Raw genomic sequence first — 18,308 nt, 5'->3', positions numbered from 1 at the left:
AAGGGCTCCCTCCTATCACTCAGCAACTACTGTAAGAGATCCAGCATGGAGTGGAATTTCTTTGCCTTTGATGAGCATCTGAGGATGAGGCAACTCAAAACTGTCATCTGAAGTGAGTAATGAGCAATAAGTGAGGGAATTAGAAAAGAGGCTTCTTGTGATGCCAATAGATTTCTATCAGCCTGTTCCTTGTTTTTATGCTGAACGTGTGTTTGGAAACGCTGCTCAGCAGACTTGGCCAGGAGTGAGCTCATTTCTTGAGGTGACCTTGTTTCATGTTGCAGAACACCAGGAGTTAATCCTTCCGAAATCAGAGTATAAATAGGTAATTCCCGTTAAACTGAGCTGAGGAGCTGCAGGGGGAACTTGTTAAAAAAGACTCAAGATTGAACAGCTTTAAATGTACCTTCCTTAGATTTAATAATGTTTGAAACTTCCGTTATTACACTCTAACCCTAATTCACATGGAGGAGCAGTAAGCTTAAAACACTAAAAAATCCCATAGGATTGTTTGTAACAATACAGTAATGATCAACCCTCTGGAAAGCATCCCAGCCAGTCAAGTGAAAATAACTTTACAGCCCAAGGTCAAGGAGACACTTGAAAAAGACCTAGGGAAGCGATGGTAGGATGCAGGGCTGAAAACTGGGAATGCGCCACGGGGGGCTGTGCCGCCTGTGAGTTTTGCATGGGGAGAGCTGGAAGCTGCTTCAGGTAAAGTTTTCCGGGTCCCGTTTACCTGGGTCAAACCAGAGGAGAGTTTGACCTGGGGAAGCTGCAGGGAGCTAATCGAGGAGGCAGCGGTGGGGGGATAAAGTCCAGATTCCTTCCAGCAAGTCTAATCTCTGGCAAGTGTGCGCGCACAAGCAGCTTCCTTCTCCAGCTCGGCTGTCGGCGGTTCTGCAGGAGGACACAGCCCTGCGTCCCCGCAGTCTCCGTGCCTCGGGAGGGAAGGGAGAGGAGCGCGGCCGGCCCGGGAGGCGGGGGCTGGCAGCGGGGAGAAGCGCAGACCTGGAGAGGGAGGGGAGAGCGGGCTGAGGGCTGCGCCCCACCCGCCAGCGCTTGCCTCCTCCTGGATTTAAGGTGCGAGAGAAACCCAGGGGCATGTTCTCCGCCCTTATTCTCTCCCCTCTTTTTCTCCTTTCCAAAGATGATAACCAAGGAGAAGAGATGGGGAGAGACAGGGGAAAGTGAAATTCTAAGATGCTGCTGGGAACTTTGATCCCTTCCCCTGCATCCCTTTCCGTGCACAGAAATGGAAGAGGCATCCCACTCACTTGGGTGCGGAGCCCTGCTCCCGGGGAAGCCCAGCTGCAGAGCCCGAGGAGGAGGCAGCAGCTGAGCCTGGCAGCTGAACGGCAATGTGATGCTTGAAGAAGCTTCTGCCCACTTTGCACAGGAGGGATGGAGATCCCCAAAGTACTGGGGCTCCTCATAGAGCTCTCCAGTCTGTTATCCTGTCTCAGATGTGTGGAGGTAAGAAACGGTTATTCTTCTATCTGCTTGTGCAAAGTCACATGGCTCTTTTAATGTCCTCACTGTAAGTGGATCTTGTTATTACTTGAATATGTTTTCCAAAGCATCTAGGCAGCTGTGGTCTCTGGGAAGAGCTGGGGGCTTGGGGAGGGATTTATTTCATTGTGCATATGAAATCCAGACAAGGAAACAAATCAGGGAAGCAGGATGCACAAGAGCTTGCAGATGCTTTGGCTCAGGTTTCTTGTGTTTCTCAGGCACTGCAGTGACCCTGGCAGGAAAGATCCATTGTTTCTGCTCTTTGATGATGGACTGATTACCCCTGTTGCTGTTAGGAAGAGATGATTTATAGCCACATGGATGTGGGGCAGTGACTACAGCACATAGCGTCTGCACTAAGATTTGGTCAGTCTTAGCTGAGATGGTCAGTGCTGGGGTGTTTTGGAAGCTGCTACGTGAACTGGCAGCAACTAATCTTTCATTAGAAGGGAAGCATATTACATGGACTGCAATTCTTTTATTTATGGTCCATCTCCAAGAGCAGGTTCAGGCTTTCATGTACGGCCTGTTATTAGTCCAACCCATCCCTCTGTTGCCTGCGGGCTTACATGTGTGTGCAGCTGCACATTAAATGCTAGGAGTCAGGGGACCTGGAGTGTGGCTCAGTCAGCTGTTTGGTGCTGTCACAAAAGTGTGGCTTAGCTCACTTTCCTCTCTTTGCAAATATCTGAGAGATCCTCAGATAAGTCCTTTGGCATTGATACTTCACAGACCATTATGTGGGATTTCAACAGCCTGATACATGCAGATGGATTTTTGGCTGAAAAGCATTTGTCAGTTAAATGCTGTTTTATCCATGCATCCCTTGTGTATGTGCAGCTGAGATCTGATCTGCTGTTTCTGAGCCATGTCAGGATTTCATGTTCGATATGTAGTGTCACATTCTGACTTCTAGAGGGTGATGGTGGAGCTTGGCCATGGTTGCCAACACTTGATGTACCATACTCACAAGCTTGTTTTAAAAGGAAAGATGTCTGCTTGAGGAGGTGTCATTCTTGTCAGGTATCTATGGGAACTATCTCTACTTATTCTAGAGGGGGGGTTGATTTAATTCCAGATTTTACACTTCCCCTTTTCCAGGGAAAGGTGGAGCTGAGAGAAGCAAAATTACTGCATTTGAAGAAAACCAGAACCATTTCCAATAGCTGGTAGTCTTTATATGCATAACTCTGCTCCGTGAATAACAAGGCCTTGTTCATATAGGAATATAAGAAACATTCATTTAGAAGTATTTAGAAATTAATTAAACTCCAAGGAGTTAATAGAAGCATGTACAGTTTCTTCTCTTCACTCTGCTCTGTGAAGATCTTGCACCTGCCTGCACATCATGTAATGGTACTGAGTGGAGATCCCTATCTTTCAGCCCGCAATCAAGTTATAACCACCAAAAACACTGCCTATAAGAGGAAATACAGTTTGGGGGCTGAGCAGGATGCTGGAATTCTGAAGACTCTGTTTCGTATTTTTTGTTCTTAGTAATTTAACCCCATTGGGATAATAGTACCATAGGCCATACCATATTCTCATGTATTAAAACCAAAATCCCCCAAAAGCATTGTTGTATTTCTTCTTTAGGCGTTTCCCCATTTTGTACACTTATTACTATTTTAACAGGGATCCTTGGGGGCACCATCCCATCACATAGATACATCTCTGTTTGCTGCTGTTGCCATAGATGGCTTGCCCTAGAAATGGGGAGAGAATGAGTGGTTATTCATTATTTTCCTTACTGGTAACAGTGATTTTCTTCTAGCTTTTCTTTCCATAGGCATCTCACTCAGACTTCCCAATTCTATTGGAAAAGAACAAAGCAAGCCCTGCAATGTGGTCAAGGGTAAATCTCTGCAGGCTAGTAATTATTCATTTTGCTGTTAGTGGGCAGAGCTGTGATTGGATTTGAAGAGGAGCAATGGGGAGAGCAGGGAAGAGGCTGGTTACTAGGGCATGTTTGCCTAAAGCAGCAAAATGCTGAGCTGCTTTTAGGACATGCCCATGTTTATTTCATCGGATAATCATCTTTCTCTTTTTGCTCTGTTTCTTTTCCCAGGCTTTCCTGGGATCCCAGCCCAACCAAAACCATTTGCAGAGTACAGGTAAGAACAAGAAGTTATTAATTCAGTCATCAGACAGTTTCTTTCCTGCAGTAGTGATCTGAGACCATAGGTACGATGAACTGCTACCTGGCATTCTTCCTTTCTTTCCATTAGTACTTCAATCTTTCCTCCTGCCTAAATGCTTGTTTATCTCCTTCTCCAAAATGGCCAGACCACTTTGTTTCCTTCATGTCTACTAGTCTTGCAGCTCCCCACTCCTCCCACATGTTCTTTTCCTTTAATTTCTTTCTTTGCCTTCGTCTTTCTTGCATGCTCACCTTTCCTCCGCTTTAATAACTACTGAATTCTCAGACACTCCCTCTGAGAGTGCCAGGTGTGATGCAAAGGGCACAGTGTGTTTTCCAGACGCTTACCTGTAACTGCTTCTCATTTTTGCCCCCTGCAATTCACCTTCAGCTGTCAATCACCCCCTCTGGGCTTGGCAGCAGCTACAAGGCAAATGGTGAAGCTTCTTTGTACCCTTAATGTTTGCCCTATGTGTCTTTATGGCAGAAAGGTTTTCTGAAAGTGCTGGCCGCTTTTTGTTTATCCAATGCAGTCAATAGAGCTGTAACCGCTATCCCTTTCTGCATCTGCTCTTCCATGTTATGGACTCTATAAAGCCCACCCTCACACAGAAGCCGGTTCTGGTTTCCCTCTTTCTTATTTCAGGGTCATGAATGGAGAGTTTTCTTCTTTTGTTAAAGGGACCACGACAGGCAATAATAAATTAGTTGTTGGGGTTTCTTTCCATGAGATATTTCACATGGGCACTGGCATGGAACACTGGCACCCCCAAATAGGTTCCCTTTCCCTACTTATATATCATCCAAGTTCAGATAAGCCAGGGTATATGCTAATGTATGTAGGGAACATACAACTACAATACCATTTCCCACCTTCCTGCTTTGTAGAATGAAATTTTAAGCTCTCCTCAGTTTCAATCAATTTAGATAGGCAACTAATCTTCTAAAGAGCCTAGGATCACATTTAAGAGCATCTTAATCAGGTGCCAAAGCAGGTGGGGAAGGAAGTGGAGGAGTGTGTGCCAAGCTCACGTACTGCTCCAGGGCAAGTGAAGACATGTATTGAAATAAATGGTAAGGGAAACTGGTTCAAATTGTCCATGTTTGGGCCCAGAGTTGACATTTCAAAGGTCTGTCTGGGCAGTTCATGACTTTCAGATCAACTTGTGCTTTAGACAGTGCATATTATAAACATTCTTTGAGCAGCTGCCTTGAAGAATGATAGACTTGAAATCAAGCAAGTAGCAGTCAGGACTGCAGACATGGGAGGTGTTTCAGGAGATCAGCTATTACCTCCCACATTGTCTGAGCCTTGGTGCCTGACACCTTAAGTGATGCTAACAGCTCCTTTCCTTTGCCCAGCATCCAGCGTGTGTGGTGTTGGACCTCTTGGGTATTACAATGGTTCACTGGCGGTCACTGAGGCTGGGGCAGAGTGCCTCAACTGGGCAGACTTCCCCGATTATGTTCAGCAGTACCCAGACCGCGGCTTGGGGGACCACAACCACTGCAGGAACCCGGACGGGGGAACTACACCCTGGTGCTTCTACCGGCTTGCATCAGGGGCCATCAGCTGGGCTAACTGTGACTGTAACCAAGGTAAGGGCTGCTGCGTGTCTCTGCCAGTGCCTGCCTGCACTGCCCTGGGGGCTCAGGGCAGAAATGTGTGCTGCACAGACTTGCAAGTAGCAGGTGGGACACCCTGTGAAAGGCGCACAGTACAGTAACTGTCCCAAATTGTCGAAATAATCAGGACTAGAGGCTAGCCTGTGTGGGAGAAGAACGTCTGTATATAGTAGGGGGTGGATTTAAGCTGCTGTAGCCATAATGCCATGTATAGATGCTTTTATTCCCATACAAGGAGCCCTTTTTTTTTTTACTGTTAACTCATGCCACTTTGAGACAGTTTAAGTTATGTGGAAAACAGCCCACTCCGGCTTCTTGAGTGCCTGTAGCAGAGCTCTCCTCATGTAAGTGTAGCTGTTCAAATACAATAAGCAAAAATCTTCTGTGGCAAGGTAAGGTTACAGGCTTGCTTTGGAATTCTTCACAGCGCTGACACAAGGATTGCAGCTTGCCTGGAGGCATGCAAAGGAGCTGAGCTCTCTCAGTGCACAGATTTCAGTGCAACGTTCTTGAAAAGATTTTGTTTGTCCTCGTGCTTTCTGACCTTCTTTGCTTTATGTTTCAGAGGACAGATGAAGTACAATTTAATAGGTGAAATGAATGTCTTTTTTCCCTTGCCAGTGAAAGTGCTTTCAGAGATGGCTTCATTAAAGTGAGGGGTACAAGTGTAGTTGTGCTGTGTGCCTGCATGAGCTACTACAGACAAGGTGTATCCTTCTAACAATACATAACTGAGCAAGGAAATGTGCTTTCTAAACTGTGGTGGATATTTGTGGTGCAGTGAGAATTGAAAGGGTATTTACTTTGTAACTTGCTTTTCTTAGAGAATTTAAAGAGGATTCACCTGCTGTTACTGAGCATCTAGCTGTAGCAACAGTGACTGTCATAGGTGGTTGATGGTAAATAAATCAGTGGAGTGTCAAAAGGAATTAGACAGCCTAGCATTTCCATACACCTTTTCAAGGTAGCATGTAAAATCATCCCCATTTCACAGAAGGAGAATCCAGGAGCTGTGGCAAAAGCCAAGTTTCCTGCAATGTTATCATGGCTTTGAAAAGAACATAGCACCAGCTATCCTGCCGAGCAGCGATTGCAGGACCCAGGAAGGTGCCTTCAAAACAGCAAAACAGGGATGAGAGAAGCTAAGTGCAGTTCAGCTCAGCTACGTGCAAGTCCAAAACTTGCTGGTCTGAAACCTCCATCACAAGATAGCAGCTTTTACTTTATTTCCTCCCCTCTTTTGGAAGGTGCTGTGCGATTGGCTGAAGATAGTAGTGTGGAGCTGTACTTCAATGGACTCTGGGGCACCATCTGTGCTGACTACTGGACTGACTGGGATGCCAGTGTTGTCTGCAGGCAACTAGGTCTCAGGTGGGAACCTCAGTCTGGTTGCGAGAGTTACTGCTCATGTAGCCTTTGAAAGATCAGGCTCTGTGGTTACAGTCTCCCTGGCATAGTGTGTTGGCTGGGGGAGAGGAGTTGGTTTTGTGGACTCATTTCCCATTTACCAGGGTCCTTTCATACTGTTGTTTGTTTTTTTTTTCTGCGGCTATGCTAAACCCAAACAGCGTTTGCAAGATTTCTTTAAAGCAGTAGTGTCTGCTTGGTGCTCCAGACTGCGATGAGTGAGGTGTGAGATCGTACCCTCTTTTTAGTATTACCAGCTGGACTTACTGTAGTGATCTAATAGAAGTTTTGAGAGTGTGAACTGTCTTTGGGAAACTGGGATTTGGACCTTCAGACTTCCAAATAGTGAGGAGGTAAGGTCTACAGAGAAGGAAGACGTTAATTCAGATATTTGGATGTTTGAATCTGTTGATGGGTTTGTTCATCACTCTCGAGCGAGGGGGCCATTTCTGATCAAACCAGCTCTTCTGCCTTAAGTAGGAACACAGGATGGGTTAGGTGGAGGGAAGTGCTTTGTGCTTGTTTGTGCTTTCCCATTAAACTGTAAATGCCACCCCTTTATGCATCCCGATCAACTGGGCTCAGTGGGATGTGAAATGGCACAACTGGACTGCAGAGTCACAGGAACTGAGGGGAACTGGTGAGTCGAGCAGCGCTATGGCATTTCATCCCTCTGTTGTGTTCTTTGTACCAGTGAGATCGGCTCAGCTGGGAAGAAGAGTCACCCTGGACTGTGGCCTGTTCCCCTGCACCTGCAGTCAGCAAACTGCCATGGGGATGAGAAAGCCCTGCTGGAGTGTGGCTACCGGGAAGCTGTGTCAGGAGTTTGTAAGCAGGGGAGTGCCATGGCAACCTGTGTCCCTCCAGAAGGTAAATCTCCAGGGAAGGTTCACTCCCTGTTTCTTGCGTCCAGTGTTGCTGATAAAATGTGAAATGTAAGGTTGTGAAGCTATGGTGAGCAAATCATTGGAGCATGTTCTTCTTTCACCTGCTGTACAGGTGGTTATCTTCCTTCCAGGGGAAACTTATCCATCCTTTCCCAATCCCAAACACTCAGAGTGGGCATACTTCTACAGCCACTGAAAGATGGCTGCTGCTTATGCCCACATCCCATTTTCATCAAACCAGGATTTTGTCTGCAGGCAGCAAAGTCTTAGTCACTGTAGCAGCCAGTTAAAGAGCCGTCCCCAATGCAGCCCCTTACTGTGGGCTGCAACCACTGATGCGTCTGTGGGATCTAGAGAGGAGGGTGGGACTTGAGCATCCCAGGAGCTCCTCTGGCTGATGAATGGTTCTGCCCCCTGAACTGCTGGATATGCTTTGTCTCTGTCTTGCTCTGTTGTGCTCTGTTTCCCCTTCTTGAAGCGCAGGTGTAGATGCCCCGCTGCGTTTAGTTGGGGGAAAGGAGAGCTTTGAAGGACGAGTGGAGGTTTACCATGATGGCAAGTGGGGTACCATCTGTGATGACCAGTGGGATGACCGGGATGCTGAAGTAGTCTGTAGGCAGCTGGGACTCAGGTAATTTCCCTGCTGTATATCATGGAGTGGTCCTAGAAGTAAACAGAACAAGGAACGTGACAGCATCTCCCTTCACTGTAGTACCAGTCCTTCCTATAGCAGGTATACAGAAACCCTGGGAAAGATAATTCTGGGCTGATCACTCTGTGTAATGGCACTTCATTCTCCTGTGTGCAATTCAGTGCCTAACATAAGAGTTGTATGCTGGGCGTTCCTGAAAATCACCTCAGTACAGAATTGTTTAAAATAGACAATCCAAGTTTGAGATCCCTCAAAGTTTGGGAGTTTTGCCTGTTACTGAGATTGAAAACTGGTTGTCCTCAGAGCTCCCCAGGTGTCTGAACTGTTCATGTTGCAGCCACATTTTTGCTATGTGCTTGGAGGTCTCATTACAAAACTTTCCAGTAGTGTATTTCAGTTAACAGCTGGAAACGCCACTGTGCCAGAAAAACAAATTAGCTATGAGAGGACACTGACCTAGTGTAGCAAGAGTCCCTGTGCAAGGCAGAATGTGAGTGCATGAGGCTGTGACCTTCCTTACTGAGCATATGTGTCTGTAATGTTTGCAGTGGGAACCCAAAAGCCTTGTCGTGGGCTCACTACGGGCAGGGATCTGGCCCAATCCTGCTGGATGAAGTGGAATGCTCAGGCAATGAACTCTCACTTGACCAGTGCAAGAAGAGTGACTGGGGACAGCAAAACTGTGACCACATTGAAGACGCTGGGGTCTCCTGTGACCCTTTCACAGGTACAGATCTACAGCTCTATACCAGTCAGATGCGGCCAATCTTACTCCCGTATTACATGGCTTGCTTAGCAGATAATCCCCCTGCCTCAGGATCTTGCAGGGATTCTACGTATAGCTGCCACCTGTGACAGCAGAGAGCAAACAGCAGGTGGGAATGGGTCAGAGACAGGCTTGGTGGTGTTCCCATGGCTTTCTTTCCACCAAGGTGGTATGGAAAGGCTGAGGTGAATCCTCACTGACAAGCAGGCATGTTGGGGAGCAATGAATGTTTGCTTTTTGCATACCCACGGGTATCTGTGTCTCGGGTTTATTTCATTCATGGGCTGTAAAGAGACCTCAGTAGTGGGGCACAGGCTGCTGCTTTTCTCCCCTGCTGAGCACTGACCTTTCCTTCTCCCATCCCTTGCAGAGGGCACCATCAGGCTGGCTGGTGGCCGCAGCCCCAGTGAAGGCAGGGTAGAAGTTTATTACAATGGAGACTGGGGCACAGTGTGCGACGATGGCTGGACAGACCTCGGTGCCCAGGTAGTCTGCAGGCAGCTGGGCTTCAGGTAGGACTGAGAGTGTGTGTAGTGTCTGTGCTTCCTCATTTCAAGGATTAGATTCCATCACCCTTCACTGGGATAGGCTGGACCTTAATCCTTCAATGCTGTCTTTGTTAGGAGGTTTATTACCCATTATGCAGCTTTATTCAAGAAAAATTAATAGGTATCCACATCCTTTCCAAGGGGAAAAAAATCACCAAACTGTATTATCTCCTGCCTCAGCCTGTTTGGAAGCAGATAACAGGCTCAATATTGTCTTTCTAAACCCCTCACCAAAGTCAGAAAGTTCTCCCAACACTTCTTAAATTTGCAGGTGTATCAGCTCAGCATTGCCACCTCTGCTCTGTCACTAAACAGTATCACCCACCTGTTCTGTCAGCTGAACACATCACCTGCTTTGGCACCTGAACGTATCAGGGCAAAAAAAGAGTAGTATTAGGGATTTTCATAATGCTTTTCTTTCAGTCCATTGCTGAATGTCACTCCTCCAGGTATGAGCTTGAAGAAGATTTAAGATCAGGATACTGTAGTCTTGGAGCCACTAGAGGTGTTTTGTGGATTTTTTTAAGTATGATTATAAAAGTCCAGCTTTATAGACTGAAAAAAAGACTCAACTAAATTCTGCCTTTTCAGTTCAGCTGCATACTGTGTCATCTCCCACAGTGCCTAAAATTGCAATTCCAGGTAGCTGCTTCCTATAAAAAGAAGGGGAACTACTTAAATGTTGATATTTCTGATGCCTCCTCTGCTAGCCCCTCTCCAAACTGACAGACCTGGTGTCACATTTGCAAGGCAGCCTCTGTGGTATAGCTGGCCCGTTGTGCTACTGTGCCTTTGACCAGTCACTAGAAAATGGACTGGTCTGAGCAGGCCTTCCTGAAAGCTGAAGCTGGTGAGATATGCAAGCTCCTTGTTTGCCATTCTCTGCGTCACTGAGTGGTTTAGGTCAGGAAGACACTGATATCACAGCTGAGCTCTGCAGGGGAATTTCCCTTTTTGTCTAAGCTTGTGTCTAATTCCCTCTGTGAGATTAATGAGTTTTCATGAATCTGATGTCATGTTTCCTTCCTCTAGTGGTCCTGCTACCCTTGCCTCTGAAGGGGACTATGCTGCTGGCCAAGGCTTTATCTTACTGGATGATGTGGCTTGTGTGGGGACAGAGCTGTCCCTCCTGGACTGTCCCCACAGCAACTGGGGGCAGCATGACTGCTCACACGCTGAGGATGTGGGAGTCCGCTGTTCCCTGGAGAGCAACACAGTCATGGATGACAGCCTGGGTAACTCACCTTGCTTCTTGCCCTGGGCGGTGGGGAAGTGTCACCTGGTGGCCTGTTCCTTGGGAAGGTCTGGCAGATGTGGGAGATGGGGGGGCTGCTTTTTGAGGAGGACTCTTAGGAACGCACCCTGGCTGTTTTGGGGCAGAGCTGTGGCTCCACCAGACCTATTGCCAGCCCAGCAGAGAAACTGAAACTGGAGAGAATTGGCAGTCTCCAAAACAAACCTGAGGGGTTGAGAGATGGTGGCAGCCTTAGTGTGCCATTGCTTACTGATGAGATTCCTCAGCCCCATGCCTGTGGGAACATGGGACCCCTTTAACTAGCCCTGGTGTAGGTGACTGGTGTAGTTAGTGTTGCACCTTGCCAAGACAAGAAGACTTCAGATGTGAGGGGCTGTTGTGTGGAAATTTGTGCTCTCTTGTGTGGATGTCACACTTTAGTTAAAATTGTGAATATATTTTGATTAGCATAATTTCCTCATTTGTATGTGGCCTGATACTCTCCCCCTTCCCTAATACAGGAGACTTTTGAGTTTGTCAGACATTTTCACTGAAATAGATGGTATCCAACATTTTTGTTTCTCCTGAACGGAGAACTCTTCTCTTGCTTAGGGTAATGTAATAGTTTTATAATTTAATGTATTTATTTCCTGGGCATGTTTAAGCTTGCCCACTCTTGGCTCAGGATTAAATAACTTTCCTTCTGTTCTTGTTCTCCTCTTTACTCAGCTTTCAGAATATGATCCACTAATGATTTCCAGTATGTATTAAATTAACATGTACGCAGTCTTCTGATTCAGTGCAGAGCTGAAATGTCTTCATATAGAAACACTCCTTTCTTTTTCTTTTTTTTTTTTTCTCTTTTCCTGTTTTTTGATGTTTTTTTTTTAAGCTCACTGGTACCTGGGATTCATCCTTTCCTATAGAACCCAAGTTCTGGGCACCTCACACTCTCACACTGGGTTTTGCTTGCAGTCACCCACGTGTATTCTTCTGCAGGACCTCCTGTGCGGCTCATGGATGGAGAAAGCACCAAGGAGGGACGAGTTGAGGTATTCCTGAATGGGCAGTGGGGCAGTGTCTGTGATGATGGCTGGACAGACAGCGATGCTGCAGTGGTTTGCAGGCAGCTGGGATTCAGGTGAGAGCCCTGGTACATGCATCATACAGATAGAAACAACTCTCAGGGGGATCACTTCTCTCTGAACCAGTTTCTGGGGGCTTCCTTTCTTAGTTTTGGCATACCCATATATTCCCATATTGAGGGAGTAGGGTCATATTCTTACTGAATTACTGTCTGTGTGTAGTGACACATAAATATTATTTCTCTTAAAATGTGCTGGTGCATCAGGTTCACCTGCCTACTGCAGATTAGCCACCCTCTCTCTAATTGCAGTGGTACAGCAAAAGCCAGGGCAATGGCTTATTTTGGTGAAGGCCATGGACCCATCCATCTGGACAACATAGAATGCAGAGGCACAGAGAACACCCTGGGGCAATGTGTGAGGCCTGACACAGGGATTCACAGCTGCTGGCACAGTGAAGATGCTGGTGTGATCTGTGACTATGTGGAAGAGAAGGTGCAAGGTATCAGGAGAACAGGTGACATGCCCATTTCTTCTGTGCAGAAATCTGCAGCTCCAGCTGTGGGATCTATGCATGCTTTTATGCTTTTTACCTTTTATGCTTTTTACCTTTTACCCTTGGCTGACAATTAAGCATGTCCTGTCCTGCACCTCCTACTTTATCCTTGGTTTTGTTGTCTCTTCTTAGGAGCATAGGGTGCTCCAGACTAGTTGGAGGAGCACCACCTATGTCAGGCCTTTGAGCCTGCTGAAATGCCCCACAGCCAAGTCACCATACCCTTCCTTAGAGCATTAACCATGAGCAAACTTTGGGGTTTATGGTACCGAGGAAATAGCTGTAGAGGTCCAGTTCCTTGCATAAGACTACAGGTGCTGCTGGTAAGCACCTCCACCAAAACTGAGGAAACCTATGGGATCAAATCTACTATGAATTCCATATGCACAGCACAATAGAATCAACTACAATGAGGATTAAGTCTCTTGGGGAAGGTGAATGGTGTTTGGCTCTGTGACAGCAATTGTTCATGCTTAAGCTGAAAGTACCTACCCAACCGCTCTAACTTTGCTGTGCAGGTCCAGAGTCTGGTGTGTGCGGGATGCGCCTGCTTCACCGTCGCAAGAAAAGGATCATAGGTGGAAAGAAGTCCCTCAGGTACTACTTGTAATTGCTAGGAAAGCCAGAACTCGTTCCAGCTTCCCTACAGGCTCTGGAAATAGCCTTGTAAATGCTAAATACATCAACACGTTTTCACTGGTCATTTTTGAACTTAATTTGAACCAGTGGGTCTATCTAGGGAAGAATTCACACCAGCTGAGCCCAGATGGGGCAGAGTGGATGGGAAAAGAGGAAACCAGCTCCCATGTGTGTGACACCTGCTATTCCTCTGTTTCTTGTTCAGAGGCAGTTGGCCATGGCAGGCCTCACTGCGGTTGAAGGGTTTTCATCGAGATACTCGTCTGCTGTGCGGAGCAACCCTGATCAGCAGCTGCTGGGTAGTGACTGCAGCCCACTGCTTCAAAAGGTGTGTTTGTGGGTGGGGAGCCCCAAGGGATACTCGGTGATGAGCAAGATAACCTTGTACAAGGTTATCCTTCTAGCCCATGAGCAAAGTTCTTAAACCAAGACCTTTGAGTTATGATGTGTGGAATCTTGAAGCATTTATGGGGATGACTCAAGATAGGCTCCCTTTTAACTTTGAGGCTTCACGACTTAAAGCGAACCAGCACTTTGCCATTCTTTGGTGCTTTAAGGAACTGTGAACAAATGAGGTCACAAGCCTGTTGCAAGTATTGTAGCCCTTTTTATAGGAAAAAAATTCCTATGCATGGTAGAGAGCGATTTGGGTCACCCATTGACTGCAACAGCTGGCATTATAACATCTACCAAAGATGTGCCACAGTGTCTTTTCAGGTTGTGAGGAGGTGGATCAGCCTCACAGCAACTGAGACTTGTGTGAGTCTGTTTCCTTCTCAGCAGGAGCATCAAGAACTCGCGTCTCTGTTTCTCCAGGTTTGGTGTTGATGTGCGGCGCTACCTGCTGCGGGTGGGTGATTACCACACGGGTGTGAAGGATGAGTTTGAGAGGGAGCTGCCCGTGGAGCGGATTGTCCTCCACAGGAACTACTGGGCTGGCAGCAATGATAACGACATTGCCTTGGTCCGAATGCGGGGCAGAGAGGGGCACTGTCTCTCCTTCAATCACCACGTTCTGCCTGTCTGCCTGCCTGACAGGAAAGAGAAGTCTGACATCAACAGGCAAGCCTGCATCATCTCTGGTTGGGGAGACACAGGTGAGTGAGGCAGCTTTAACTGGCAAGAAAGGTGTCAGAGTCTGGGTTTAGAAGCCTACATGGGCCATTAATTTATGTCTGCACAACTCAAGGCCATGTTTTTACTGCTCCTATTTGTCTGTGCTAGTGCATGGTGTTAAGGAGTGGGGAGGTGATTTTTGTGCCATTGTGCTTTCTTCTGATTTTGAGGCTTCTTGAGCCTGCCCAAGGTGGAAGTTCAGGTTGCCATAGCATCCCTCTGAAACTGTGGGACAGAGTAATGCTGCCATCTGGCCACAGTCCTCTTTTTCTTCCCCTTTTTACATACATTTTGGCCTACAGCAGACCCCTTAGACAGCAGCCTGTGCAGAGCCATACAAAGCCTATGGAGGCTGCCATGTTTCCATCACCTCCTGCCTTCTTCATGGTACTGTCATAGTGAAGTGGAGGCTTAAGAGGTGGAAGGGATCTCTGTTAGACTACCTTGCTCTATCTCCCTGGATATTGCTGCAGGGACAGCTGAGCTCTGAAGCTGGCTTTTGCACAAAGTTTGAGACAGCCTGAACCTGTCCTCTTGCAGCACATTGCTATGGAGTTTCCTAAGTAAAAGGGAGCAGGAAATCTTCTAGGAAGATTAAATTATTAAGTATTATTAAATACTTAAGTTTCTAAAGGTGGTGTTTCAAAATTCTGGGCTTGGTGGAGTCCTTAAATGGATACATTAGCAAGGTCTGCAGACAGCTTTAAACTCTAAACAAAACTTTATAACCAGCTGTCCAGTCTCCCCTCATTTGAGGATCAGAGATGCAATGCAGAGCTTGGAGCAAGGAGGCCTTTCTGGGGCTGCTGTGATGGGAGCAAAGCCATGTGTTAAGAAAGACATACTGCCAAGAGGCAAATAGCCCCTAGGAGCTTGTCTGTTGACTTTGGACCTACCCATCCTTCCCAGCTGTTTCCCTAGCTGTTACCCCAAGTGTTCAACTGCAAGTATACATGTGCCTTTAGAGTCAGTTGCACAAAGTGCACACATCACTTTGGCCTGTCAGTGGAGGATCAAGGAACATTTCAGCCTTACAACTCCCTTAATCTGCACTGGAGCTTAATGGCCAGAATCCCTTGCACACACCAAACCTGCTATCCCAATGAGAGGGGCAGTTACCCACTACCTTGTGAGCTTACCTTAAAGCTTGGATGCAGAAAGGTCTTACACTAATATAGCATGTGAACCATATGTTCTGAGCAAGTCTTACTCTCAAGTAAGAGATTTAAGCAAATAGGGACAAATTTGGCCAAAGATGAAGTGAACTCCCTTTGAATAATATTTAGATGCTTCTGAAACATCTTCCAAAGCTTCTCTGAGGATTGAGCACTTAGCAAATATTACTGCATTTATTCTCTTGAGGAAACACTGCCCTTGTTTTACAGAGGAGGAAATGGAGGCTCAAAGAAGTGAAATAAATTGAACAAGGTTCAAGTTACTTGTTGTCATAACTAGGAGTAAGACTCATCCTTTGATCTAACCTTTTTCTCCAACGTCTTCCCCATTTCTTTGATCTTACAGCTCTTTCTTGTGGTTTGGCTTGGCAGCACTGTTTTGTGACTTTATGGTTGTTCAGAGATGCTGAGCTTCGCCTATTCCTGTGCCATAGCCTTGACATGAAATGTACAAGTACCTTTTTTTGTGTGGAGCACCCTTGCTCTAGGTCGCTGCTGTTGTCTGAATGTGAATTGGTCTGGACAGTCTTCTGTTCTGTTCCAGGGAAGTCCTATTCAAGAACCCTGCTGCAGGGGGTGGTGCCTCTTCTCCCACGGGAAGACTGTGAGGCCCGCTATGGGCACAAGTTCACGAACCGCATGATTTGTGCTGGGAACCTCTCTGAAGACAAGCGGGTGGACAGCTGCCAAGGCGACAGCGGAGGGCCACTCATGTGCCAGAGGCCAAACGGGCGCTGGGTCATTGTGGGGATCACCTCCTGGGGTTATGGCTGTGGTCGGAAAGATTCCCCCGGTGTGTACACGAAGGTCAGCAAATACGTACCCTGGATCAAGAGAGTGACCAAGCTAAAATGACAATGTCTGAGCTCTAGGAACTTCAACATATGGCCCTATTGCCCTACAGCAGTGGAAGGCTGTGGCTCCTGGCCTGTGGCTGGTGGAGACTGGACACTGGGAAAAGACTTTCATGTAGAACTGGGAGAAAAACAGTTACAGCTGATTCTGCAAAGTCTTTGGTTTCACTTTAGTCTGTGATGTCTGAGCAGAGAAAGCAAGTGCTCACTGGTAAGAATGATAAGTCTATGTTGCTCTGACTACCTGAGTCCTGTAACGCAATCACGCTTGTTGCCCTGCACACAGAAATGTGTAAGTGGAGAGATACCTGCCTCTGTAAATCTGTTCCGGGGTTTGTATGTTTGCACAGTTGAAAAATGCTGCAAGCAGACATGAGATGCTTGGAAGATGGCACCAGGCTCCGGCACAGCTGAAATCTTCAGATTTTCTTTTTGTAACAGCTCTCCAATTCTGAGAATCAGAGATTTAAGCTGAGCTGAGGAACAGGACAACAGCTGGGTCTTTTCCTTCTCTGTTATGTCTCAAGGGTGAATCTTTTCTTTTCTGAATAGTAGATCTGCTCCCATATGATCCCTTTAAAGTATCTTTCCCTGCTAAAAGATGCTTGTCCCTCCTTCTGTAATCCTCTATCACATGTTTCCAGCTGCCAGATGCTATGGTTTTATTGCTACTTTCTCAATATAGTGGTTTCTTTTGTGTTCATTAGGTTTAGTTGTTTTTTGGTTTGTTTTGTGTTTTTTTTTTTTTTTCTTAAAGCAGCATCTCCTAGAATCAGTTTTTCATGTAAGAGTAAATCTTAATTTTTTTAGGAGACAGTAGCTTTCTTGCCCTTGTGTTTACTACAAAGAACTTAAAACTGTGACCTCAAAAGTCTGAACAGACATGTTCTTTTACTTTAAATCCAAATGTAATGTTTATCTCAAACATTCAGGTGTTGAATCACTGTTTAACAGCACTGCGGCAGCTTTCTCTTGATACTTTATTCATCTTAGCTGCCCTTTATTTGTGATGTTAGTCTTTAATAGCTCTGTGCTCACAGTTCTCCCATGAAATACAGAAATACTCCTGTGGTACAGATGCACCTCAAGCAAGTTACTCACTCCTGCAAAGCAGCTTCCCGCTTTCCCAACGTGTGTCTTATTCTTGCAACCTCTGGGCTATGCTTCTATGCTTCTTCTCTTCTCTCTTCTCTTCTCTTCTCTTCTCTTCTCTTCTCTTCTCTTCTCTTCTCTTCTCTTCTCTTCTCTTCTCTTCTCTTCTCTCTCTTCTCTTCTCTTCTCTTCTCTTCTCTTCTCTTCTCTTCTCTTCTCTTCTCTTCTCTTCTCTTCTCTTCTCTTCTCTTCTCTTCTCTGTACTGTTTCCTTTTTCATTCCCCTCAGCGGGGGTAAAGCAGCTTAACTGGAGGCTATGTGAATACTGCCATCAAGCTGTAGTTCCCAGCCTGGGCAGAAATAATCCTGAGAGAAAGCAGGTGTTCTTGAATACTTCAATTTCTTCCTTCCCTCCCATTCAAACAAATGAGCAGAGTTTCCTCTTAGGCCTTAAGCACTCTTGTAAGTTATTATTCTCGAGTGGGTAGAAAATACAAAACTAGGCAGAAGGGCTAAGTGCATTAAGAGTTGTGCAGTGCTCAGTGTCTTCTCTCTGTGTGTAGACTAGCCAGAGAGGAGACAGGTCTGCTCAGGAGCAAGGGCAGTAAGCTTTGATGTATAACCAAAGACTTGAACACAGAGTAGTAATACAGGATGGGACATGCAGAACTTGTCATGATGTGCATGTTTTGGGTTCACTCATGCACTGTAAGGTAGGTGATGACTGGGTCAGGCACTGGCCTGCTGCCTGGAAGGTCTGAGCTCAGAGGCACTGAGGTGCTTGGTACCTAGGCATTACCAAGGTAAGAACAGGAGGCAGAGAACAGCCTGTGGATTAACAAAGTCATGCTACAGGACACGTGGTGACAGAGTCCTAGAAATCGCTTTGGATTCAATAAGCAGTAATTGCCTAAAGCTTTAACTTGTCTTCTATAAGACAGCTTTATGTAAAGGTGCTGACCTGGCTAGGTGGCTAATTTTTGTGTATGAATGCTAAACAGTTCCATTTACTCTTT

General features: G+C 46.3%; 1 protein-coding gene across 2 annotated transcripts; it reads left to right on the top strand.

The window, feature by feature from the left end:
- The first annotated feature begins 377 nt into the window (after nucleotides 1–377).
- On the top strand, nucleotides 378–17,299 carry LOC134174604 (neurotrypsin-like). 2 transcript variants are annotated; one of them, XM_062639758.1, is made up of 15 exons: nucleotides 378–1,476; nucleotides 3,584–3,629; nucleotides 5,018–5,254; nucleotides 6,529–6,652; nucleotides 7,383–7,558; nucleotides 8,059–8,206; nucleotides 8,776–8,954; nucleotides 9,364–9,505; nucleotides 10,574–10,776; nucleotides 11,775–11,916; nucleotides 12,172–12,377; nucleotides 12,935–13,013; nucleotides 13,261–13,383; nucleotides 13,872–14,152; nucleotides 15,891–17,299. In XM_062639758.1, exons 1-15 carry the CDS (start codon nucleotides 1,405–1,407, stop codon nucleotides 16,199–16,201), a joined length of 2,469 nt encoding a protein of 822 aa, XP_062495742.1. In that variant the 5' UTR covers nucleotides 378–1,404; the 3' UTR covers nucleotides 16,202–17,299. The 2 variants fall into 2 exon arrangements, with proteins under 2 accessions (XP_062495742.1, XP_062495751.1); XM_062639767.1 differs by having other exon boundaries at nucleotides 378–3,268.
- The last annotated feature ends 1,009 nt before the right edge of the window (nucleotides 17,300–18,308 follow it).

The sequence above is a fragment of the Pezoporus occidentalis genome, unplaced genomic scaffold, assembly GCF_034315485.1.
Source record: "Pezoporus occidentalis ecotype Australia unplaced genomic scaffold, CSIRO_AGI_Poc_V1 ctg116, whole genome shotgun sequence".
NCBI classification, from domain to species: domain Eukaryota; kingdom Metazoa; phylum Chordata; class Aves; order Psittaciformes; family Psittacidae; genus Pezoporus; species Pezoporus occidentalis.
This window is presented reverse-complemented; position numbering and strand designations above follow the sequence as displayed.